This window comes from Vigna unguiculata, chromosome 6 (genome assembly GCF_004118075.2).
Source record: "Vigna unguiculata cultivar IT97K-499-35 chromosome 6, ASM411807v1, whole genome shotgun sequence".
Classification (NCBI taxonomy): Eukaryota; Viridiplantae; Streptophyta; class Magnoliopsida; order Fabales; family Fabaceae; genus Vigna; species Vigna unguiculata.
In genome coordinates, this window is record NC_040284.1 from 24,243,741 (window position 1) to 24,264,407 (window position 20,667).

The 20,667-nt window shown below is 28.3% G+C and overlaps 2 protein-coding genes across 3 annotated transcripts; one reads left to right on the forward strand and one right to left on the reverse strand.

Moving 5' to 3' along the window:
- Positions 1-1,257: 1,257 nt before the first annotated feature.
- On the reverse strand, positions 1,258-3,730 carry LOC114186735 (probable aldo-keto reductase 1). The gene is made up of 7 exons (XM_028074724.1): positions 3,508-3,730; positions 3,201-3,368; positions 2,909-3,112; positions 2,618-2,790; positions 2,396-2,492; positions 1,986-2,142; positions 1,258-1,745 (listed from the first exon to the last, which is right to left on the reverse strand). Exons 1-7 carry the CDS (start codon positions 3,565-3,567, stop codon positions 1,552-1,554), a joined length of 1,053 nt encoding a protein of 350 aa, XP_027930525.1. The 5' UTR covers positions 3,568-3,730; the 3' UTR covers positions 1,258-1,551.
- A 5,872-nt stretch (positions 3,731-9,602) lies between these two features.
- LOC114187891 (myosin-binding protein 1) lies at positions 9,603-14,942 on the forward strand. Of its 2 annotated transcripts, none has more exons than XM_028076289.1 (4): positions 9,603-9,814; positions 10,206-11,426; positions 11,939-13,444; positions 14,447-14,942. In XM_028076289.1, exons 2-3 carry the CDS (start codon positions 10,322-10,324, stop codon positions 13,429-13,431), a joined length of 2,598 nt encoding a protein of 865 aa, XP_027932090.1. In that variant the 5' UTR covers positions 9,603-9,814; positions 10,206-10,321; the 3' UTR covers positions 13,432-13,444; positions 14,447-14,942. The 2 variants fall into 2 exon arrangements, with proteins under 2 accessions (XP_027932090.1, XP_027932091.1); XM_028076290.1 differs by lacking the exon at positions 9,603-9,814 and adding an exon at positions 9,830-9,949.
- The last annotated feature ends 5,725 nt before the right edge of the window (positions 14,943-20,667 follow it).

The window sequence follows — 20,667 nt, forward strand, 5'->3', positions numbered from 1 at the left end:
GAGAAACTAAATATTTTTTAAGGAAAATAAAAGTAATTAAACCTAATATAACTTATGTCTAGTTTTTCCTTTGATCCTAAACTTGTGGATCTCGCTTATCCTTCTTTGATAAAAATATAAATATTTTTTTTTCAAAAAAGATTTTTTTTTTTTATTGATGTGTTTGATGAACAGTAACATAATCCCAACCAAAAATGGACGGTTGGAAGTACAAATCTAAATTACGAAACCACAGGAAAAAGAAAACCTAAAATTATTGGCTGATGAGGTTAATTTTTTTTTTTAATACTTCCATGTTAATAATCCTAGTAAGTACTATACAGTTGCAGATTTACAACCTATAGAAATTAAAAAATAAATTATAAAAAATGTTAAAATTAATTATTAAATAAAATATTATACTAATAAAATAATAAATAAAAATATTTAATCGTATTCCATACAAAAGCAATACTATACAATAATAAGTTCACATATGTTGCAGTACAGTACTGGACAAACCTATTAGAAATAGAATTGACCAACTGAGATTTCCAACTCGTTTCTTAATTATTTTACAAGGAGTTGCAGGTGCCCAGATGATAACTCACACAATTAAAAAAAAAACTTAATTAGTCGAATTCGTTTGAAAATTTTAGTTTGGTAATTGTTTTTTAAAAAATTTCAATTTTGTCCTTAATTTTTGAAATAGTGTTTCAATCAGGTTTATTTAACAAAAAATATTAACATCGTTAACGACATGTTACGTGTCAGCCTATGATTTTTTTCATTTTTTAAATATAAATTTTTTAAGTTTATTTGACATTTCAAGCGCATTTCATAATAATATTTGACTTAACATTAAAGCACAAATGTATTAAACATTATAAACAAATCAAATACAATCTTGAAATGCGTACCAATATCAAATAAACATCACAAAATTGGAGTAAAAGGTCTAAATTCACGTATCTCGAAAGATGAAGGACTAGATTGGTCTAAAATCTCAAAATGGATTATTTTCAAAATTAACTGAAAGTGAAGGAATAAAAAACATATTTAACCTTTGCTTAAATATAACACCTTATTTATTTATTTTATTACAGAAATAATTAACAATGTAAATACTTTATTTCAGTATAGAACACAACTCCAACACAGTTTCCAGCTGAAGTTAACTTTTAGATACACATGGTTAAAAATATAATTTTATTATATTAAATAAGATGATACTATAATTTGATTATATCAAATAAGAAACCATCTTAAGACATTTGGTTCCCTAAAACATGAGTTAAATCCTCACATTTAACTGTATCTATATAATAACAATCAGAACTTTTGTTTTATTCATCATCAGCTCAAGATAAAACCTTTAATCACCCAACCATCAAAGTGCCATAGTTGAGTTAGGCTATTTTTATGCATATTGCTGGCACAAAAAAATAAAACTCACAACATATCATATCCTTATATACTATACTACATCTGCATAATGCATTTGAAGCTTATAATAGTACTAGTTTTTGCATCTCATCTGAATTGCAAAACTGAAAAGGATTTAGAGTGCTTTTAAGTTGAGATCCTCTGATTTATTGGAGGTGTGTCTGCAAATTTCCAAGAATCTTTATCATATTCAAAGAAGTATCGAGACCCTGCTACATCATCTATGGGAACAGCCTCAGAAATTTCTCTCAAGTCACTTTCTGTCAATTTCAGTGATAATGCACCGATGTTCTGATCAAGGTTCTTAATCTTGGTTGTTCCTGTAAAAGTTAAGTCAAAGTTGTACATTCATGGTGAGTAACTAACTGATATAGCTTATGGGAACAGTTAAACAGATAAACTGTCCTTGGTTACGGAAATATGTTATCATAATAGGTTGTTCAGATTGAATGAAACAAAACCAGAATCCTGAATCCTTATACACTGAGATACTAATTTGGAGTAGTTGGTGTTTAAGATGTTTTGTCATTTTGAAAAGGTAAACATGTTTTGTCACTCACCAGGAATTGGGACAACATCGTTGCCTTGGTGGAGTACCCAAGCTAAGGCCAACTGTGGAGGAGTGCAGTGGTGTTTCTTAGCAAGGTTTTCTATTCTGTCGTATATTAACTTGTTCTTTCCCATGTTCTCTGATTTGAACCGAGGATGATATGTAGTCTGCCAAATGAAATTACTAGCCATCAGAACTCTGCATTTTTTTTCTTTTCATTATGCAGTCCAACCTTTTCACTAGCTTTGATGAGGTAAAGAAACATGTATGGTAATGGTACCATCCATCATCACTTTTCTTCATTCACGCAAGTATTTTCAATTTGAATAACACATACTATAGGTTCAAGTTGAAGGATTCATTATTACTATCTTCTACTTTTCACATAAAAAAGATCTGCAATATGATAAAATATTGTACCAGGGCGCTATTTACAGGCATGTTTTCCAGAACTCCTTTTCCACCAAAAAAGCCTCGCCCCAGAGGGCTGTATGGTACAATTCCAATGCCAAGTTCCCTGTATCAGAAATATGAACATAGCAGACCAACTTTTTTTAAATAGAGGATCAAAATTTTTAGTTAAGAAACAGATATGAATTATACATTCCATTCCAATGATCTTGGAGAAGAACTTGAACTAACCTACAGAGAGGAACTATCTCTTCCTCAATATCACGGGTCCAAAGGGACCACTCTATTTGCAAAGCTGTGATGGGATGAACAGCATGTGCTCTTCTTATAGTATCAGGACTAGCTTCAGATAACCCTATATACCTCACTTTTCCCTCTTCCACCAGCTTTTTAAGCTCACCTACCTACAAACAAACAAACCTATGTAACTTTTGTCTTTTGAGATGAGACAAAACATGTAGTGCGAGGTATATAACAAGTTTTAAGACATAAAAAAGGTGTAACAGAAGAAGGAATCTGAACTGTTTCTTCTATAGGTACTGTTTGGTCGACTCTGTGCTGATAATAGAGATCGATGTACTCAACATCAAGACGTTTCAAGCTAGCTTCACAAGCCGATCGCACGTACTCTGGTGTACCTTTGACTTGTACATTAGGAAAACTCCTTCCTGCAATGCCAAATTTTGTCGCTAGCTGAACTTTTTCTCTGGGTAACTGCTTCAAAGCCTGATCAATACAATCAAACAATGAAACACTCGGAGAGTGATCTTACTAAATTGAAGTGTAAGAAAAAGGGTGAGAGAAAAATGGTTACTTTTCCGATCAAAACTTCGTTAGCGTTGGCCCCATATATATCAGCAGTGTCAAAGAAAGTGATTCCGTGAGCGAATGCATAGTTAATAAGAGATATGCCTTCATCATCAGAAACAGGATCAGTATAGGCTCCACTGATGTTCATACATCCCAACCCTAACTTTGATACCTTTTGACAGATAACAGAAGATTCAGTATTGGAAAAAATCGTTGATTTTGTTCAACAATTAGTTATAGTTTTTCCTTATGTGTGACTTGATCACAGAGTAATTATAATTATAATATGATATATATGAATATGATACTACCTCGAGACCTTGAGTTCCTAGTTTGACTCTAGGAATCTCCACACTCTTCTCTTCTGCCATTTTCTTCGTCTCTGATCTTGCTGGATAACTACAAACACACCTATTTATACTGTTAATATATCGTTGGTGGTAATTTTTCTTTTATTGCCATTATCGAAGGTGCAACTGTATGTTATAGTTTTTTATTGGCAGGTATTATCAGAGTGGTTGGAAATATTTTTGACACCACATAGTTAGAGTCTATACTTTGATGATGTCGCTTAGGGTGGAAAAAACAGAATTCCACACCAACACGACAACATTGCTTATCTTTTGATTTGTCTGCTCTACTTGGCTGTTTTTTTTAATTTGATATTCAACACCGGATGAGATCTTAACCGTTGATAAGTTTGTCTACAAAAAAAAATAATAATGTATGGTGAGATGTACGAACTGGGGTTATGTTAAGGGAAAAAATTGTTTGACAGACAAACATTTGAGGGTTAAGAAGTAAAATAGTTATAAAAAAAATAAATATTTTTTTAAATAAGTAATATTAAATAAAGAGTAATATTAAATAAGTGAAATAATATAATTATAAGGGTTAAAATATTTCTATTCTTTAAATTAAAAAGTAAAATTCAAAATTGTTTTTGTCTTGAAGTTTGTTCTATTTTGATACTTAATTAGAGATGGCAACGGGGCGGGGCGGGTACGGGTATCATGATCCCATCCCCATCCCCATAATAAAAATTCATCCCCATCCCCATCCCCAAACCCAACGGGTATACAACTTTTGACCAATCCCCATCCCCACCGGGTAACGGGTATTTTCTTATACCTATACCCATTTTTTTATTGTTCCATATATCAATTAAATATTTTTTATAAAAAAAATTTAAAAATCACACCAACGGAATCATGATACTATCAAAATATTCAATATTAAAATAACATACTCTTTTTGATTTTCATGATGTCAAATATTAAGAAAAATATTATAATAGTATAAATCTCAAATTAAAGTATCAAATAACAACTAAATAAAATTCAAATAATTATATAAAAGCTAAAAAATTACACATTACTAAAATTTTATAATAACCAAAATATTTATTAATTTTACAAATGATCAGTGGTTTCATTTGCATTCGATCCACCTACACATAGAAAAAAAAATGAAAAATTAGATATGATATAATAATTGAAATTGAAAATTTTAATTACTAGAATATAATGTACCTTCTTCATCAGATTCATTTTCACTCATGAGAACATCTTTTCCTTTTAATTTTTTAACACCTACAAACACCAAATGTAGAATATTAGATGAGAATTCACAAAAAATACTAACAAAAAATATTAATAAATTTGAGTAACTTACCTAGATGGTTTGAGTTCCATATCCAACTTCTTGTACACATCAAAGCCTCTATAGTAATATGATGAAGTCGACTACGGTGAGAAGTTAATATCTGACCACCAGTACTAAAAGCAGATTCAGAAGCTACAGTTGTTATTGGAATAGCTAAAACATCCCTTGCAATTGCTTGAAGGGTTGGAAACTTTAACCCATTTGTTTTCCACCATGATAGGATATCAAATTCTTGTGTAACCGGCAAATTATCTTCTTCCAAGTAATAATCCAACTCTGTTTTCATAACTGTAGTTCTAGATTTTTTCTTTTTGCCATAAACTCTAAAAATTCATTCGCATCATTATCAACATCCTTTCCCAACTCCAATGATGTAGCTCTATAAGAAGAAGTTTCATTCTTTTTTGATTGATATTCCAAAACCAAATCATAGCACATTTGACGAATCCTACTAAGTTTCAGATCAAAATCATTACCATACAATTTATAAAAATAATATTCTAACATGTCCATCTTGTACCTTGGATCTAAAACTGAAGCAATTGTCAATATGTTATATAACAAAAAACAAAGAGAATGAGAAATATGTTATATATATATATATATATATATATATTATATTATATTATATTATATTATATATTATATTACTATGTATATATATATATTATATGTGTGGATATCTTATGTTTATATATATATATATATATATATATAATTATTTATATATATTATATTATATTATATATTATATTATTATTACTATGTATATGTATTATATGTGTGGATATCTTATGTTTATATATATATATATATATATATATATTTTTTTTTTATAGATATATATTTATTTTAAGTATATATTATATTATATTATATAATAATATAAATATAATAATATATATTATATTATTATGTATATATATTATATGTATATGCGTAGATATTTTATACTTTTATATATATATATATATATATATATATATATATATATATATATATATATATTTCTTTTAAATTTTTATAAATTTGTAATGTTATAAATTTGTTTATAAAAGATCTCACTAGTTAAATGATTAATTTGTTTTATACGTATATATTATATATATTATATTATATTATTATGTATATATATTATATGTATATTATATTATATTATATTACATGTATATGTGTAAATATATATATATATATATATATATATATAAAAGTATATTTTATTTATATGTATATATACTATATTATATTATATTATATTATATTATATTATATTATATTTTATGTGTAAATATATTATTTATTTATATATATTTTTTAGATTATTTAATAAATTATAAATAGTTTAGTAATTTAAGCGGGGACGGGTATTTGGGCGGGTATATATATATCCCCATCCCCATTTCCATCCCCAGTTGAAAATTTCGGGTATTACCCATACCCATACTCATACCTAGTCAAAGCGGGGATTCCCCGTCAAAACGGGAACGGGTTCGGGTGATACCCACGGACATGGGTTTATTTGTCATCTCTATACTTAATCTTTTAAAATAAATAAATATAGTAATCTTAAGTCAATAATATTATGTATTAAAAGGCATGTTTTATGTTATTTTTGAGCTAAGATATTTGAAACGGTGTAAATTAACTCCAGCGTTATTCTAAACTTTCATTTGAAATGCAAAAACGATGCGGTTGGATTATGAAAAATGTATTATATTTATTTATTTTTAAAGTTTAAAGATTAAATTATATTAAAATTTAATATAAAATAAAATTTAATTTTGTAATTTAAGAAATAAAAAAATATATAAAATTTTTTATAAACTATTTTTTGAAGTTTTTTATTCTTTTTTACTCACGTTCCATTATATAGGATTTACAAACTAATTGCTAATATCAAAAATAGCTTGAAAAATAGTATGCATTCGAGAGGCAACTAAAAGAGTTATACCATTTTTAAAAAAACAGTTTTGTATTAATTTTGTGTGAGTATAATAAAAAAAATCAAGTTTTGCGCTTTATAAGTAAAAAAAATGGAGGAAAAGACAAACAAAAAATCATTGAAAGGTAGGGATGTGGCGTTTAGGAGAAAAAAATGTAAAAAACAATTATAAACTATAAATATCGAGATATATAAAATCAATATTTTTTCAATTTCTTTTATAATTTTTTATCAAATGTTTTTAGACACGCTTAATAATTCTCAAACAATTATTGGTGCAAAAAATACAATTTAAATGGATTAAATTGATGAAAAAATAATTAATGTTAAATAAAAACACAATCTTGTAAAAAAAAAAAAAAGTAACACTTAAAAAGAAACAAAAACATGACAAATATAGATTAGATGTTTTCGTGCTAATAAGCAAAAATTCAACGTATAGGATTTGGCCGTCACTCATTGCAGACACCAATTAGTTTCTAATTTATTTTCATCTGTTTATAAGCTAATTTGATCTTATTTAATATTGTTTAAGAAACTCTTTCTTTTAAGTAGTTTGCAGTGTTTCTAATTTTTTTTTATTTTGTATATTATATATTTATTAAAGTTCTTTTTTATATAAAGCTACAGTTTTTATTCACTCGTAAGATATGATTATATTATTTTTACCCTTTTATATAGTATATTTTTCAATTTTATTCTTATTTTAAATAAGTCATCGATAGAAAATTATTGCATTTTATTTTATTATTTGGACACCATTATAACATATTTTTATTGTAAGCATTATATTATGTATAGTATTTTTATTATTATTTATAGTATACTTCAAGATATTAATATTGATAGGTAGTATATTTGCTTTATTATTTTTTCTAAATATGCTTTTATAGTATATTATGTATTTTAATCATGACATATACTTCATATTAATTAGCATAGTAAAATTGGTGTATCTATTTAAAACCACCAGTTAAACTTCATGTATATAAACACTATTGTCACCAAAGAAGAAACCATTGTTGTGCAGCCTCTCCTTTAATACTCCAAGTTTGTGTATGTGTTCAACAAAACAATGCATCTAGTTTGCATGGTAGATTTAGAATTTATTAAAATTTAGAAATGTTTAAGTTAATTATAGAAATCAACAAGAAGATCTTGCATGATAATTTTTTTATTGCTTAATTAATGTAATATTTTTCAATATTTTAATTGATCATTAGCATACTTTATAAAATTTGATTGGGTTCATATAGCTATATAGGTTTATGTTAAAATGTTCATATAAAAAAAATTATAGTGTCAAAATAATTACAAAAGTTTCATGACAGAAAATCATCTCATAAGTTAGTATTTGTAGGTTGATATTGATATCCAATGAAGATACACAAAACTAGATCGGATTCAAAAGTAGGTCATTTGAGTTGGGTCCAGATCAAACCAAAGTTAATGGAGTTCACATAATTTTGAATTAAATCGAGCTCAAATGGGACAAAGTCGAATCAGACCACAAGGGTTGACTCCATATTAGGTCAAGTAGAGTTGAATCTGTATCAACTTTATTGAGTTAAACATATCTTTACTCGAGTCAATTTGGATCAATCTCAAGCTCAATTGAGTCAGATTCATCTTTAACTCAAATGAATCGAGTTCACTCTCGAGTCAATTGAGTTGAGCACACCTCCAACCGAGTCAAGTCAGGCTCACCTTAAGTTGAGGCAAATTGACTATGTGTTTTAACATCTTTAAACATCTAACCATGTTTTAATATTTTGTTAGTAGTTAATCAAGATTGATTGAGGTAAAGTTAAACATGTTAATTTTTTCCTCTAAAATTTGCTTATAATAATTGAAATAAGTACAGATGTAATAAATATTTTTTAATTAAAAAATTTATTTTCTTAACAAACATATAATTTTATAAGAATCACCTTTATAACGGTATTATCAAACAAACTAGTAATCAATTTTAATTAAAAGAATTTTTTTATAGTTACAATCAAATATTAATTTTTGGTTTAAACAAACTGATTCACATTTTTTCAGAATTATTTTAAACTTATAATTTCGAAGTATAAATGCAATGATTCAAAATTGATAGACAGAGTACAATAATATTAATTGTAATGTGACAAACTTTTATAAAGAAGCACAACTAATGGTCGGTTGGAAAGTTGAAGAAGACAAATACATGACGGAGAGTGGTGAGCATAACATTTATTTTCAATCAAATGTTTCCACACCAAAGATTACTCACTTTTCCCTTTAAAATTTATTATTGTTCAATTTCTTATGGCTTTTCAGGGAAAAGAAGTTGGATCTAATATTTTTATAAAAAATCTTAAAATCTAAGTAATTTATATTTAAAAAAAGATTGAAAAAATATCTTAAATGTTTTCTCAATTTTGAAATATGATTATAGAACACGTAGAAAATTTGATAATGGGAGTATACATATCTTTTGGTTGGATTTGAATAAATCATTGTATGGCCTAATAAAAAATCTTAAATTGGATTGAATAGAGATTTCTATATTTTTTTACTAGACTTAGTCTAATGCTACCAACACTTGAATATTAAAGTAGATCACATGTTTTGAATTTTATTTTTTTCTAAAATTGTGATTTTAAAACAATTTTAAATAAATATTTAATATATATTAATATGGTCGATTTGTTAGTTTTTTTTTCTTTTTCATTTCATCTTTTTCTGTGAAGGGGTATTTTCGGTGTTTACAAATTACTTTGCTATAAACTCACGACTCGGTTGACCTTTTTGTCCTTGTCGGCTTCTTATTTTCTTTTTCTTTTCTTTTCTGCGCAAAAAAAAAAGGGGTGAAAATTGCGTGGATTTCCGTTGGAAAGTTCAACCTTTGTGTTAGTTGGTTTACTTTGTTTGAATCGGTGTCTCACATTCTTAATTTCTAATATTCTCTTAATCTCATTTCACTCTCTTTTCTCTCTCTCAAAAATTCTCTGCATATCATATACTATAATATAATCTTCGTTAAGGTATTTCACTTCATTTTCTTCATCTCAGTTTATGTCTATTATTGTTTTCAGTACCTGCTCTTTAATTCACTATCTTATACTTCGAAAATTTCGATTACGTTTCATCTGCTTAGATTCCTGTTGATGCTGATATTGGTATTAATAAGATTTACGTTTCAGTTTATTTCTTTCTTTTTAGTTTTAGTTGAAAGTTTTGTAGTACATGTCGATTCATTGATTCAAGTTTAGTATCTCAATAAAAATGAATTAATAGTTGTTCCAACTTCTTCCTTCCGTTTTCATTGTTTGATCTTGTTTTAAGCAACGTGTTTATGCTTGCCAGTTTATTCAATTTGAGATTATTGGATGAGTATTCTGATTTTGATTTTATTTCCTTCCTGAATGTATTCAGTTCGGACCTTTTGTCTTCAATTATTTATATCATATCGGGAAGAAGGTCAAAGTTTGATCTGTTGAACTTCCAAGCAAAAATCGATTTCTAATTTTGGAGCCGCTTGAGTAGGGTGGATGATGGCTTCCGCCGGAATCTCGTCTTCCGAGTGCCGCAAGCTCTCCCGGAGTGTTACCATGGCCTTGGCATCGGCTTTTCTTGAATGGTTGCTGATCTTTTTACTGTTTATTGATGCTGCTTTTTCTTATGTGATTACAAAGTTTGCTGGTTACTGCAAATTGCAAACACCGTGTTTGTTCTGCTCTAGGCTTGATCACGTGTTAGGCAAGGAGAGAAAGGGATATTATTGGAACTTGATTTGCAGTGGTCATAAGACGGAGATTTCTTCTGTAGTTCTTTGTCGTGCACATGATAAGCTTGTGAATGTTCAAGGAATGTGTGAAAGTTGCCTTTTTTCTTTCGCTACCGTCAACAAATCTAATGCTGAAACCTACCGGTTATTGGTGGGTAAATTAGGGAAGGGATCCGAGTCCGGATTTGATGAGGATCCATTACTTGGTGGAAATGAGAGTGTAAAATTCTGTTCTTGTTGTAATGAGCAGTGGACTTTAAAAAGTTATGGTCGAAGGTCGGTGATTTCCAAATCAATTGGGTCTGGCGGTGCTGAGTTTGATGAATCAAATGTTGTTGGAAACAATTTTCACAAGAAAAGGAGAGCAAAATCATTTGTATCTAGCAGAGGTGCTCGCCTTAGAAATAAACGGGCAGATCCTTTGTCTCATGTCGGTTACACTGAACTAAAGGTTACTTCTGATACCGAGTCTGAACAGGAACTTTCCTTGTCTGATGATGATGGTACAAGTATATCAGTTAGGGGTACATATGACCCCAAGAAAGATATAGAAGTTCCATGTGAACATATGGAGGCTCTCATCCTTGATTTAAATGAGAATTTGGCTTCAGAGAAACTTGGGACTTCCTCTTCTGGACTTCAACCATCATTATTTGAGCAAGGAATGCAATTGGAAAATAAAGATACTCATGACAGTAAATCTACAGCAGCTATACTGGAGAGTAGGAATGGTCTGGCCGAATTTGATTCTCTGCAGCAGGTTGAGAGAAATGATGTCAGTCCTTCCGCAGTTGAGCCTATTCCCTGTAATGAAGTTCCTGCATTATCAAATAAAACAGGATTTGCTGTTGAACACGCAAAGGAGAACTGTAAGTTATTTTCTGCAGTTGCTTTTTTATACATTCCCTGTAATGTAACACTTGGAGCTGAAGGATGGAGGAGTGCACTGTAGTCATTACGGAAAGTTGATGAAAAGAAACGATAAGCTAGTTCTTAACAGTCAAATCATCTTTATAAATGAGTAAAAAAGTCATACCTTTTTCATAGCTGAAAAATATAGGCCTATTTGATTTGAGGAATCATTTTCTGCATTCATTGTCTATTTTAAGTAACCATTACAAAAATGTCTTCATATTTTTACTTTGCTTCTTGTGTCAAAGACTTGTATGGAAAACAGTGAAAACAAGATTTTATTGTTGTCACTTTTTCCTATACAAATATTTAAAAGCAGGAAACAAGTCAAACCAAGATGATATTTTAGGAAATATTTATGAAAACAGGAAACATTTCATGAAACCTAATAGGGCTCCTGATTTTTACTATTTGAAGTTCGCAAGTTCCATGAGTAACTGACAAAAAACCTTTTGACCATTTGCTATAGATGATTTGACAACTGATGAAGTGAATTTAAAATCTAAGCAAAGGATAACCACGGGCTATGAGGAAATAATTGAGTCAGTTGATAAGCCAACAACATCTAAAGCAGGTTTAGAATCAGCCACCTTTTCTAATGATATTGGTCAGCAAAATCCCAATTTACTAGATCTTGGTGATGCCTATAAGCTAGCAGTCGGTAACAGAGGAAGACCTGGCATGCTTGTAGAACATTGGCTTGGAAAGGATTCTACAAGAATTAGCGAAGATCTGAAGATATTGCTGTCACAATTTTCATTTACTCGAGGGACCGATCTATCTGTTAATGACATCATCAGTCCAAGATTGTCTATGAACAGTGATGAAGTAAAGAATGCTGATGTTTCTAACTCTGCTGGAATGCAGATACTTCAAAGGATGATTTCACTTGAGCGAAATGAATCTGGGTTGTCTCTGGATGGAAGCATTGTCAGTGAAATTGAAGGTGAAAGTGCAGTTGACAGGCTAAAAAGACAAGTTGATCATGATAGGAAACTTATGAATGCTCTGTATAAAGAGCTGGAAGAAGAAAGAAATGCTTCTGCAGTTGCTGCAAATCAAGCCTTAGCCATGATAACTAGGCTGCAGGAAGAAAAGGCAACGTTACACATGGAAGCCTTGCAGTACTTAAGAATGATGGATGAGGAGTCAGAGTATGAAACAGAAGCTTTGCAGAAAGCTAATGACCTTTTGGTTGAGAAAGAGAAAGAGATCGAAGAGTTTGAAGCTAAGCTTGAGTTTTATAGGAAGAAGTTCCCTGATGAAGTAGTGCCGGAAAACATGGTGCAGATAAACTCTGAAATGAAGGTGAAAGAGATTGGATTGGATCATTGCATTGAAAAGGATGAAATTATCCATGGAAAGTCAGAAAGTACTGATATATCTGACAAAGTTGAAGTTCTACCCATATTGCTGGAGAAACAGAATATTCAATCTGAAAAAAATTCACCATTGGAGTTTCAAGATGAAAGGTTATATATTTCCCAACGTTTGGAGAAATTGGAGAAGCAAGTTTACTTATTCTTGAATATTCATCAATCTCGGGACAATTGGATAAATTCAGAAAATGATGAAAAAGAATCCCTGGAAAACTTAGAGAAGTTGGATAATAATATTCTAATGGACGAATCTGTTGCTTCACTTAAACTAAATTCAGATGACATGGGTGATGATTCCTCATCCAAGGAACCTCTAGTTTGCAAGAAAAGTGATGAACTTGGGTACAATGGACATAGCCCTCTTGTACTCTGTGGGAATAATGATTTATCTTCTACTCATAGTTTGGCTTCGGACTTTATTGGAAGGTTGCAAGTTCTTGAGTCAGATTTGAGTTTCCTTAAGCATAGTATCAACTTGTCGAGCAATGGAGATGAAGGACTTAAATTATTGCGGGAAATAGCTGATCACCTACAACAATTACGTCAGATTGGAATAAGAGAATTAGATCAACCTGTTGCTTGATGCTGTATATAAGGTCAGTAATTATTGCTGAAACATTAGGCAAAAAATCAAAGCATCTTTCTGTCTTCTTTTTTAAAATTATATTGATCTATTTTACTTTATCTGTTATTTTTTTGTTCCGACTTCGGACTAATTTAGAAAATGAAATTTGTCCACGATAATTATGTCCGTGCCCACGTTTAGTATACTAAGTATGGAGAAAAATGTTTGACCAAGTGATATATCTTTAGTGACTGAAGCTTCAAACGAGTGAATTTCGTTGACTTAAATAGGTATCAAATAAAAAAGATTACTTTCTAATTGGGTGTTAATTGGGAGAGTTTTTATGTTGTCGTATTTATAAAATTACTAAATGTTTATTTAAATTAAGAAATAATAAATAGCTGACAGTAAAATGGTGGGGAAGTGGGATTGATGTCAAAGACGACATTACGTTGGATAATAAAGCAAATAAAGTCAAGTTGGTGGTTGGATCCGGAAATGTCGCTGCTGTTCTGTTCAAGAATGAAAAAGATTGAGATGAAAGTATGAATTTAATGCTGAAAGTGTTGAACATTAATTATTATGTAGCCCAGATTTAGAGAAAGTGAAGTCTTGTTGAAGGAATAGTTTGTCACTTTAGTTGGCAGGTTTTTGTAATTGTTTATGGTTTAATCATACAGTCACATATATGGATAGAGTATAAGTATGACTTAAAGACCAAAACTCAAGTCATCAATGATTGAGGCCGTCTTATGCGAAGTTTAATCTTCACTCCACTTCTGTAGCAGTCTGAGTTTTAGGAACATATCATGTTGACAGATGCTATGCCAAATGGGTATTCACGATACAGAATAAAGAACCAAAATCTTGGAACCGTTTTAAGATTATGTTTCATACATCGGACATGCTTTATGAATATCGCTTTTAGCAATCCTATGCATCAGATTAAGCAATCCTGTGCATCAGATGTTACCACTTTATTTAGTATACTGTATTCAGAATGTTCACCTTTTGTATACTACATATTTTACAGATTCATACACCAATGATTTGATCGGCAACCAGGAGGAAGTGACATTGTACACTAGTGAACCAGGTTACGAAGGCTGGTTGCAACTGTACAGTAACATAGCTTGCTTTCATCCAGGATATAAGAAAATAGGATTTGGAATAATATTGAGTTTCTTTTTTCCCTTTTCTCCCCCTGCCTTTTATTCGGGGTTTCACTGAACGTTTTTGCTGCTGCAATGAGTTGACAAGGTTTTACTGTCTTGTTACAACAAAATTTTCCTTTGCCATTTGTTCCTTGTAAATGAGTGACTGCTTTTGTTTGTTTAATTGGTGTAATCTTGTCGTATTGGATTGTGTAGTTTGAGTACACAGTGAATTAACATATGTGAGAACTTTGTATATGGGCTCTATTTGCTCCGGTGTTTGTACAAATATCGGCCCAATTAGATGCATGCGTGAGGCTTTGTTAATAAATTTCTGTGTTTGATCCGGTGTGGGAAATTGATTTTTCCACCCAATGGTTTCTTCTTGTATTTCCATGACCAAATTATTTGATTAAAAATTATAATAAAGTAAATAACATTGGAAATATGTAATGTTATTATGCAAAACGTTTTAAACGTTAAATAAATTTAATAAAATTTGATTTAAAATAATAAAATTATATATTTTTAAAATTTAAAAATTAAAATAACCAAAATTTTAAATAAAAATTAATTCTAATTTTTACAATTATATGACCAAAAACATTTTTAATCAAAATAATTTGATCATTTTCATTATGGCTATGGGTGGAGGAAGAAATGAAATACACATCCTTGAAATTAATTAGGCCAAAATTTCATTTTTTTTTACATTTTTCTAAAACTTTGTATCAAGTATTAGGTTATATAAAATGTAACATACATTTAACAACCTATACAAAACTTTGTCTACTATAGACAATATTATCACTACATTTTGTCTAATATAGAAAATATTGTCAAATGATCACTTGGGTTACCCTAACTTAATTAAAAAAAAATGTAATTGTTTGTTCTCTTATATCCTTGGAAAAAAAATGTAACTCTCAATTCACTTGAGAGTGAAATATTTATTTAATAAAAAAATGTAACTCTCAACTCACTTGATATTGAAATATTTATTTAATAGTCACTCTTATGTGTTCGATCAATGAATAATTGTTTTTGAGTTCTTAGTTTTATTCTAGTGCGTCTAAGGATATTGTGTTCATAGGTGAGGAGAAGAAAGAATAGTCTCAAGTTATTATTATACTGGGTGTGACCTTAACCGCTATAAAAAGGAAACTTTTTATATTGGCTCTGGAACCAATATAAAAAGCAAAAACTTTCTATACTATTTGTATCTATATCGATTATTGTTACATGTGAAACAATTATTTAGATATGTGTGATTTTTTGTTGTAGTTACAGCTATACTATATTATGTATTCATTTTTATTGTATTAGTACAAATAATTAGATATATAAATTTTGAGTGTTTTTATTTTGACTTTTCAAAATTATTAGTCAAGATATGTCATTGTTTTAGCTCATTATGTAATTAAAAATAATAATTACGTAATTTAAATTAATGTAATTTCTTTGCATCAAATTTGTAGGAGATAGAGACAAAAATTGCTAGTGTTTTATTAAGAAAAGAAAATAACCTACTAGTGAGTAAAGAAGAATATTAGAGTAACCAATGTATCATGTGGAAGTATTACGCTCATTAGTCTCACATTGTTTAAAAGTTGAGGTCTAATGCAATTTAAATAATTCTTCATCCTTTCACCCTCTAAGATATTTTTAAGAATAAAAGCCTGATAAAGTTCTACGCTTCAAAGCAGTCACAAAATTGTGATGAAGTTCCACGCTTTGATACGGACAATACCTTGAATTGTCGAGATTAATGACATAATTAAGTCTCATGATAAGCTAGGTATGTATCATACCCATTATAGTTTTCTTATATTGTTCTTCAACTTGTTGATGAAGATAATATTTTGGCATCTAGTTTTATCCTTTAAAAAAAAGTTTTTTAACTTAAAATCATTATTTTATCAATTTTACCCTTCAAGTAACTGTTTTTTAAAAAATAAACAGTTTTCTTTCTCAATTTGACATTTTTTTTCAAACTTAACAAATTTTTAATTAAAAAATTAACAAGAAAACTCTTTATAATTAAACTATAAAAAATATTTATATTTAATTTTATAATTATAAGAATAAAATATTATTATTAATTTTATTATTTGTTACTAAGAAAGAAAAGTAAACAGAAGTAGTGCATGTATTTTCAATAATTATATATAATTTTTTTAATCTTTCCATAAATATGACTCTTTTTAAGTTATCATTATTTTTGTTCTTAATATTGAAATAAGTAACACGTTATATGTACCTTTGCCCATCTTATCTGTAATTAATAAATACGTCAAGATTCACACATATCATCTTGAATATTCACGGTATTTTTTCTTCCTTCAACACAACATTTCACGGGGCATTTTTTTACAACAACTAAACTCATGTTTTTTAATATATAGAAATAAATTTAAAGACAAATAAGACATGAAATCCCATTGTTACTTTCTTATAATTTTTATTTTAAATTGAAACTTCTATTTATAGATAAATAATTAATTTATTATAATAAATATTAATATATTTCATTCTTAATATTATAAGAAAAATAATTATAATTTTAATATAAAATTTTAATCACATTAATTTTACTTAAATTTTATTAATGATTGAAATAATTATCACACATATTTATTAAATAGAAAATAAACATTAATATTTAATTAATTTTGACAATGAATTTTAAATTTAAAGAACAATAATTAAACGATGGAAGGTTTCTTTTAAAACTAATTATATATTAACATATATTTTTTTTAATAAATACATGACTAGTACTAAATATTAATTTCTAAACTTGTGCTCGATTATGTTAATTGTTAATAGATTTCAAACAAATTTAATTACATTAAAAAATATATATTCATATTATAGTTTTTTATTATACTAAAAATAAATACATTTATATTTATTATATTAAATCAGCTATTTATCATTATTTTTAATTTTATAATTCAAACTATTAAAATTTGATATTCTTAATATCTTTACGATTTTATTTTAGTCAAAATTTCAGTTTATTTAAAATATTTAGCTAAAATCAAATATAAATTATTTTCGTGCATCTAACAAACAGTTTTTTGATATTTTTGTAATGATTTTTTTTTTCCTGTAGAACGTGTTTTTACATGTGTTAGTGTGTGCGGAAATTTATGACACATCAAGTTGGTTTGTATTTATGTCTTTGGTTTGACTAATAAAGTTGGTCTATAACATTCTATTTTTTCCACTTTTTAAACCGCGTGAATATGACTAAGAAACACGATACTTGAAAATAATGCAGTTACATGCAATGTGAAAATTGTGTTTTATTTACAGAAAATAATAAAAAATCACATAAAGTGATATTTTATTTACTCCCTTTATCTATATAATAAGTAACACAAATTATGTGTCCCAATCGGCATTTGTTTTATAAAATGACGGTGTTTTAACATGAATCTCCGTAAAAATTAAAAAATTAATGAGAAGTAAAATTTGGTTTGTAAAATTTATAAAATAATAAAAACAATGAAGCTTATAAAATATATATAATTAAACGTAATAGAAGAAAAAAAAAACGAACTTGTTAATTCATATATATGTGAGAAAAAAGGAAAAAAAAAACAGAAACTAGTAAATCATAATACAATTAGTTTAACACATTTACCTTATATGTATTACATGGTTTTTGAGTTGATACACATGTATACATCATGAGTTTGAGTATGAATAAAAATATTATAAATTGACTTTTTATAGTAATCTCAACTTGTTAACTAACATTCTACATGGTAACTTGACGGTATACACTTTGCTAATAATTATATGGAAAATAATTTTTTGACTACTAAATTTTAATAATTTTCTTTTTTTTATAATTTTAAGTGTAATTTTTTAAGTGATTTTCATTCTTTTATTTTTTCATTTTTAATATTTTAAAATTATTTAAAATATGTTATTTCATATTGTAAGAGAATGTTGTCGAAATTTAGTAATCAAAAATATCATTGTTTTAATTATATTATCTGTTTGAAGGTGGACTTAATTAAAATAAGATTAAAGTATGTGAATGGGTTAGCACATATGAAAGGAAAATTGGGGTGTTTGATTTAGACTATCTGCACCGACAAATCCAAACCGTGGATTTTATTCTGGTCAACTCATTATATTAGGGTTACATCATATATATATATATATATATATATATATATATATATATATATATATATATATATAATACAACCATGTTCAATATATTCTTTCAAACTTTCTCTTCCTTTCACTCTTTGATATGATGAAGATGAAGATGTGTTTGGTCCTCACAGCAATGATTCTGGTGTTGAGTTTGCAGAAAACAAGTGGAGCAAGAAGATTAGAGAACGTAGTTCTGTTCCATTCATTGCAAAGAGGACCTGTGCAACGGTCTGAGAGAAATCCCTATTCCACTGTGCCTGGTCGCAGTAAAGGAAGATGCACCGTCGGTGAAATCCATGTTCATGCTCAGCCTCAACCTCATGCACCACCATTTTTTTCCAACTCTGAAGCAGAACGATGATATCATATCATATCATATACCACAAAAATATCTTCCTCTGGACCTCAAAAAATACCAACTCTGTCAAAACTTACTCTAGTCAGATACAACAACTTATTATTACTGCTTCATGTATTTTTTTTTTATACGATCATAGTGCATTGATTCTTTTCTTTCATTTATTTTTTTTAAATTTGATATTAGTAATTTAAAATTAATCAAATTTATATACAAATATAATTATATTAACATTTAATTATTCTTTAACTTTTGACAATATTATTGTTCTGGTACATCTAAAGTCTCTTATGATTTACGCCTAAGCCGATGTCAAACGCTTTCTTCTTTCACTCTTTAAGACGTCTTATAAGTATAAAATTGTGACAGAGTTTTATCCTCCAAATTAGACAAAATCTGAAAAAATATGGTGGTTGATTCTAACGATGTTGCGAAACTTACTGCCGGAACTATTATCACCAAAATAAATTTAAATATTATTTTCAGTTTTATAAGTTAATTATTCTACAACTAATCAATTTTAAATTTTAATTAATGCTAATTTTTATACTAATTAAATAAAAAATATTTTTGTAATTTATTATGTTATTTAATGAGTTTCATTTGTTTTTCTATCATTATTCTAATCAAATTTATACAAACTTTTGATTTGCTTTCACACACTTTTTCTTCATCCAAACAACAATTCATTTTCTTTCTATTCTCTTTCTCGTTTCCTTTTCATTCCATCCTCTCTCCCAACCAAGTGAGGAAAAAAAAATGAGTTGACATAAATTCTCTTATATAGTGTTAAATGATGCTTCAAATAGGTTTTTGTTTTGTTTTCCGTGTTTCCCGTTACATGTTCCTCTACATGCATCACTTTCTTTATCTCTATCTCTTGCTATCAAATTTTTGGGGTGATGAGATACGCATGCATGGCGTGTGTGTTTATTATAAGAGCATTGAAATGGCACGTGTTGGACTTATGAACGCGTTGGTTGACTTTCTCATCGTTAATGTTCACGAAGTCAACTTCTTGCAGAAGATTAACTGTGCATGCATGGGACCATTTCCACGTAATTTCGTATCACCACTTTTTCTGCTCCTAACACCAACATTAAATACTTAACTTTATACTATATATTTATTCAGAGTGTAAACAAATATTTTCAGCTAAATAATTACGTTGATATTTAAATTTAATCTTCTTCTCTTATTAAGATAATATCATCAAAAGCCATTAATCGAGTTTTTCATCTGATTAAAGAAACCTTCTTTGAATTCTTAGTAAGTCTCTAAATAACTCCCTCATACATATACATTCCTATTGGTTCACCATAAAGTAATCTTCTTATCCAAACTATTTTTTCTGCATAGTTAATGTTTAGAGTTAATAAATTTGAAAGAAAATGTAGTTGTGTTTTCATTCTCTTTCCCTTTTTTTTTCTACCTTGTTCACCATTCTCTTGATCCAAATAAAGCTAATAATAAATAAACACTAAAAGTTAATAAACTTTTGCTAGTAGTAAAATTAATTTTTTTATTGATAAGTTTAGTGATGGTTTTTACTATTTACTTCAC

Excerpts from the sequence above, each read along its gene's own strand:
- LOC114186735 (XM_028074724.1), bottom strand. The coding sequence starts at position 3,567 with ATGGCAGAAGAGAAGAGTGTGGAGATTCCTAGAGTCAAACTAGGAACT. Across the intron at positions 2,143-2,395 it reads TGCCTGTAAATAGCGCCCTG|ACTACATATCATCCTCGGTT; the intron begins GTACAATATTTT and ends TTCATTTGGCAG. Across the intron at positions 1,746-1,985 it reads CGATGTTGTCCCAATTCCTG|GAACAACCAAGATTAAGAAC; the intron begins GTGAGTGACAAA and ends TAACTTTTACAG.
- LOC114187891 (XM_028076289.1), top strand. The coding sequence starts at position 10,322 with ATGATGGCTTCCGCCGGAATCTCGTCTTCCGAGTGCCGCAAGCTCTCC. Across the intron at positions 11,427-11,938 it reads TGAACACGCAAAGGAGAACT|ATGATTTGACAACTGATGAA; the intron begins GTAAGTTATTTT and ends CATTTGCTATAG.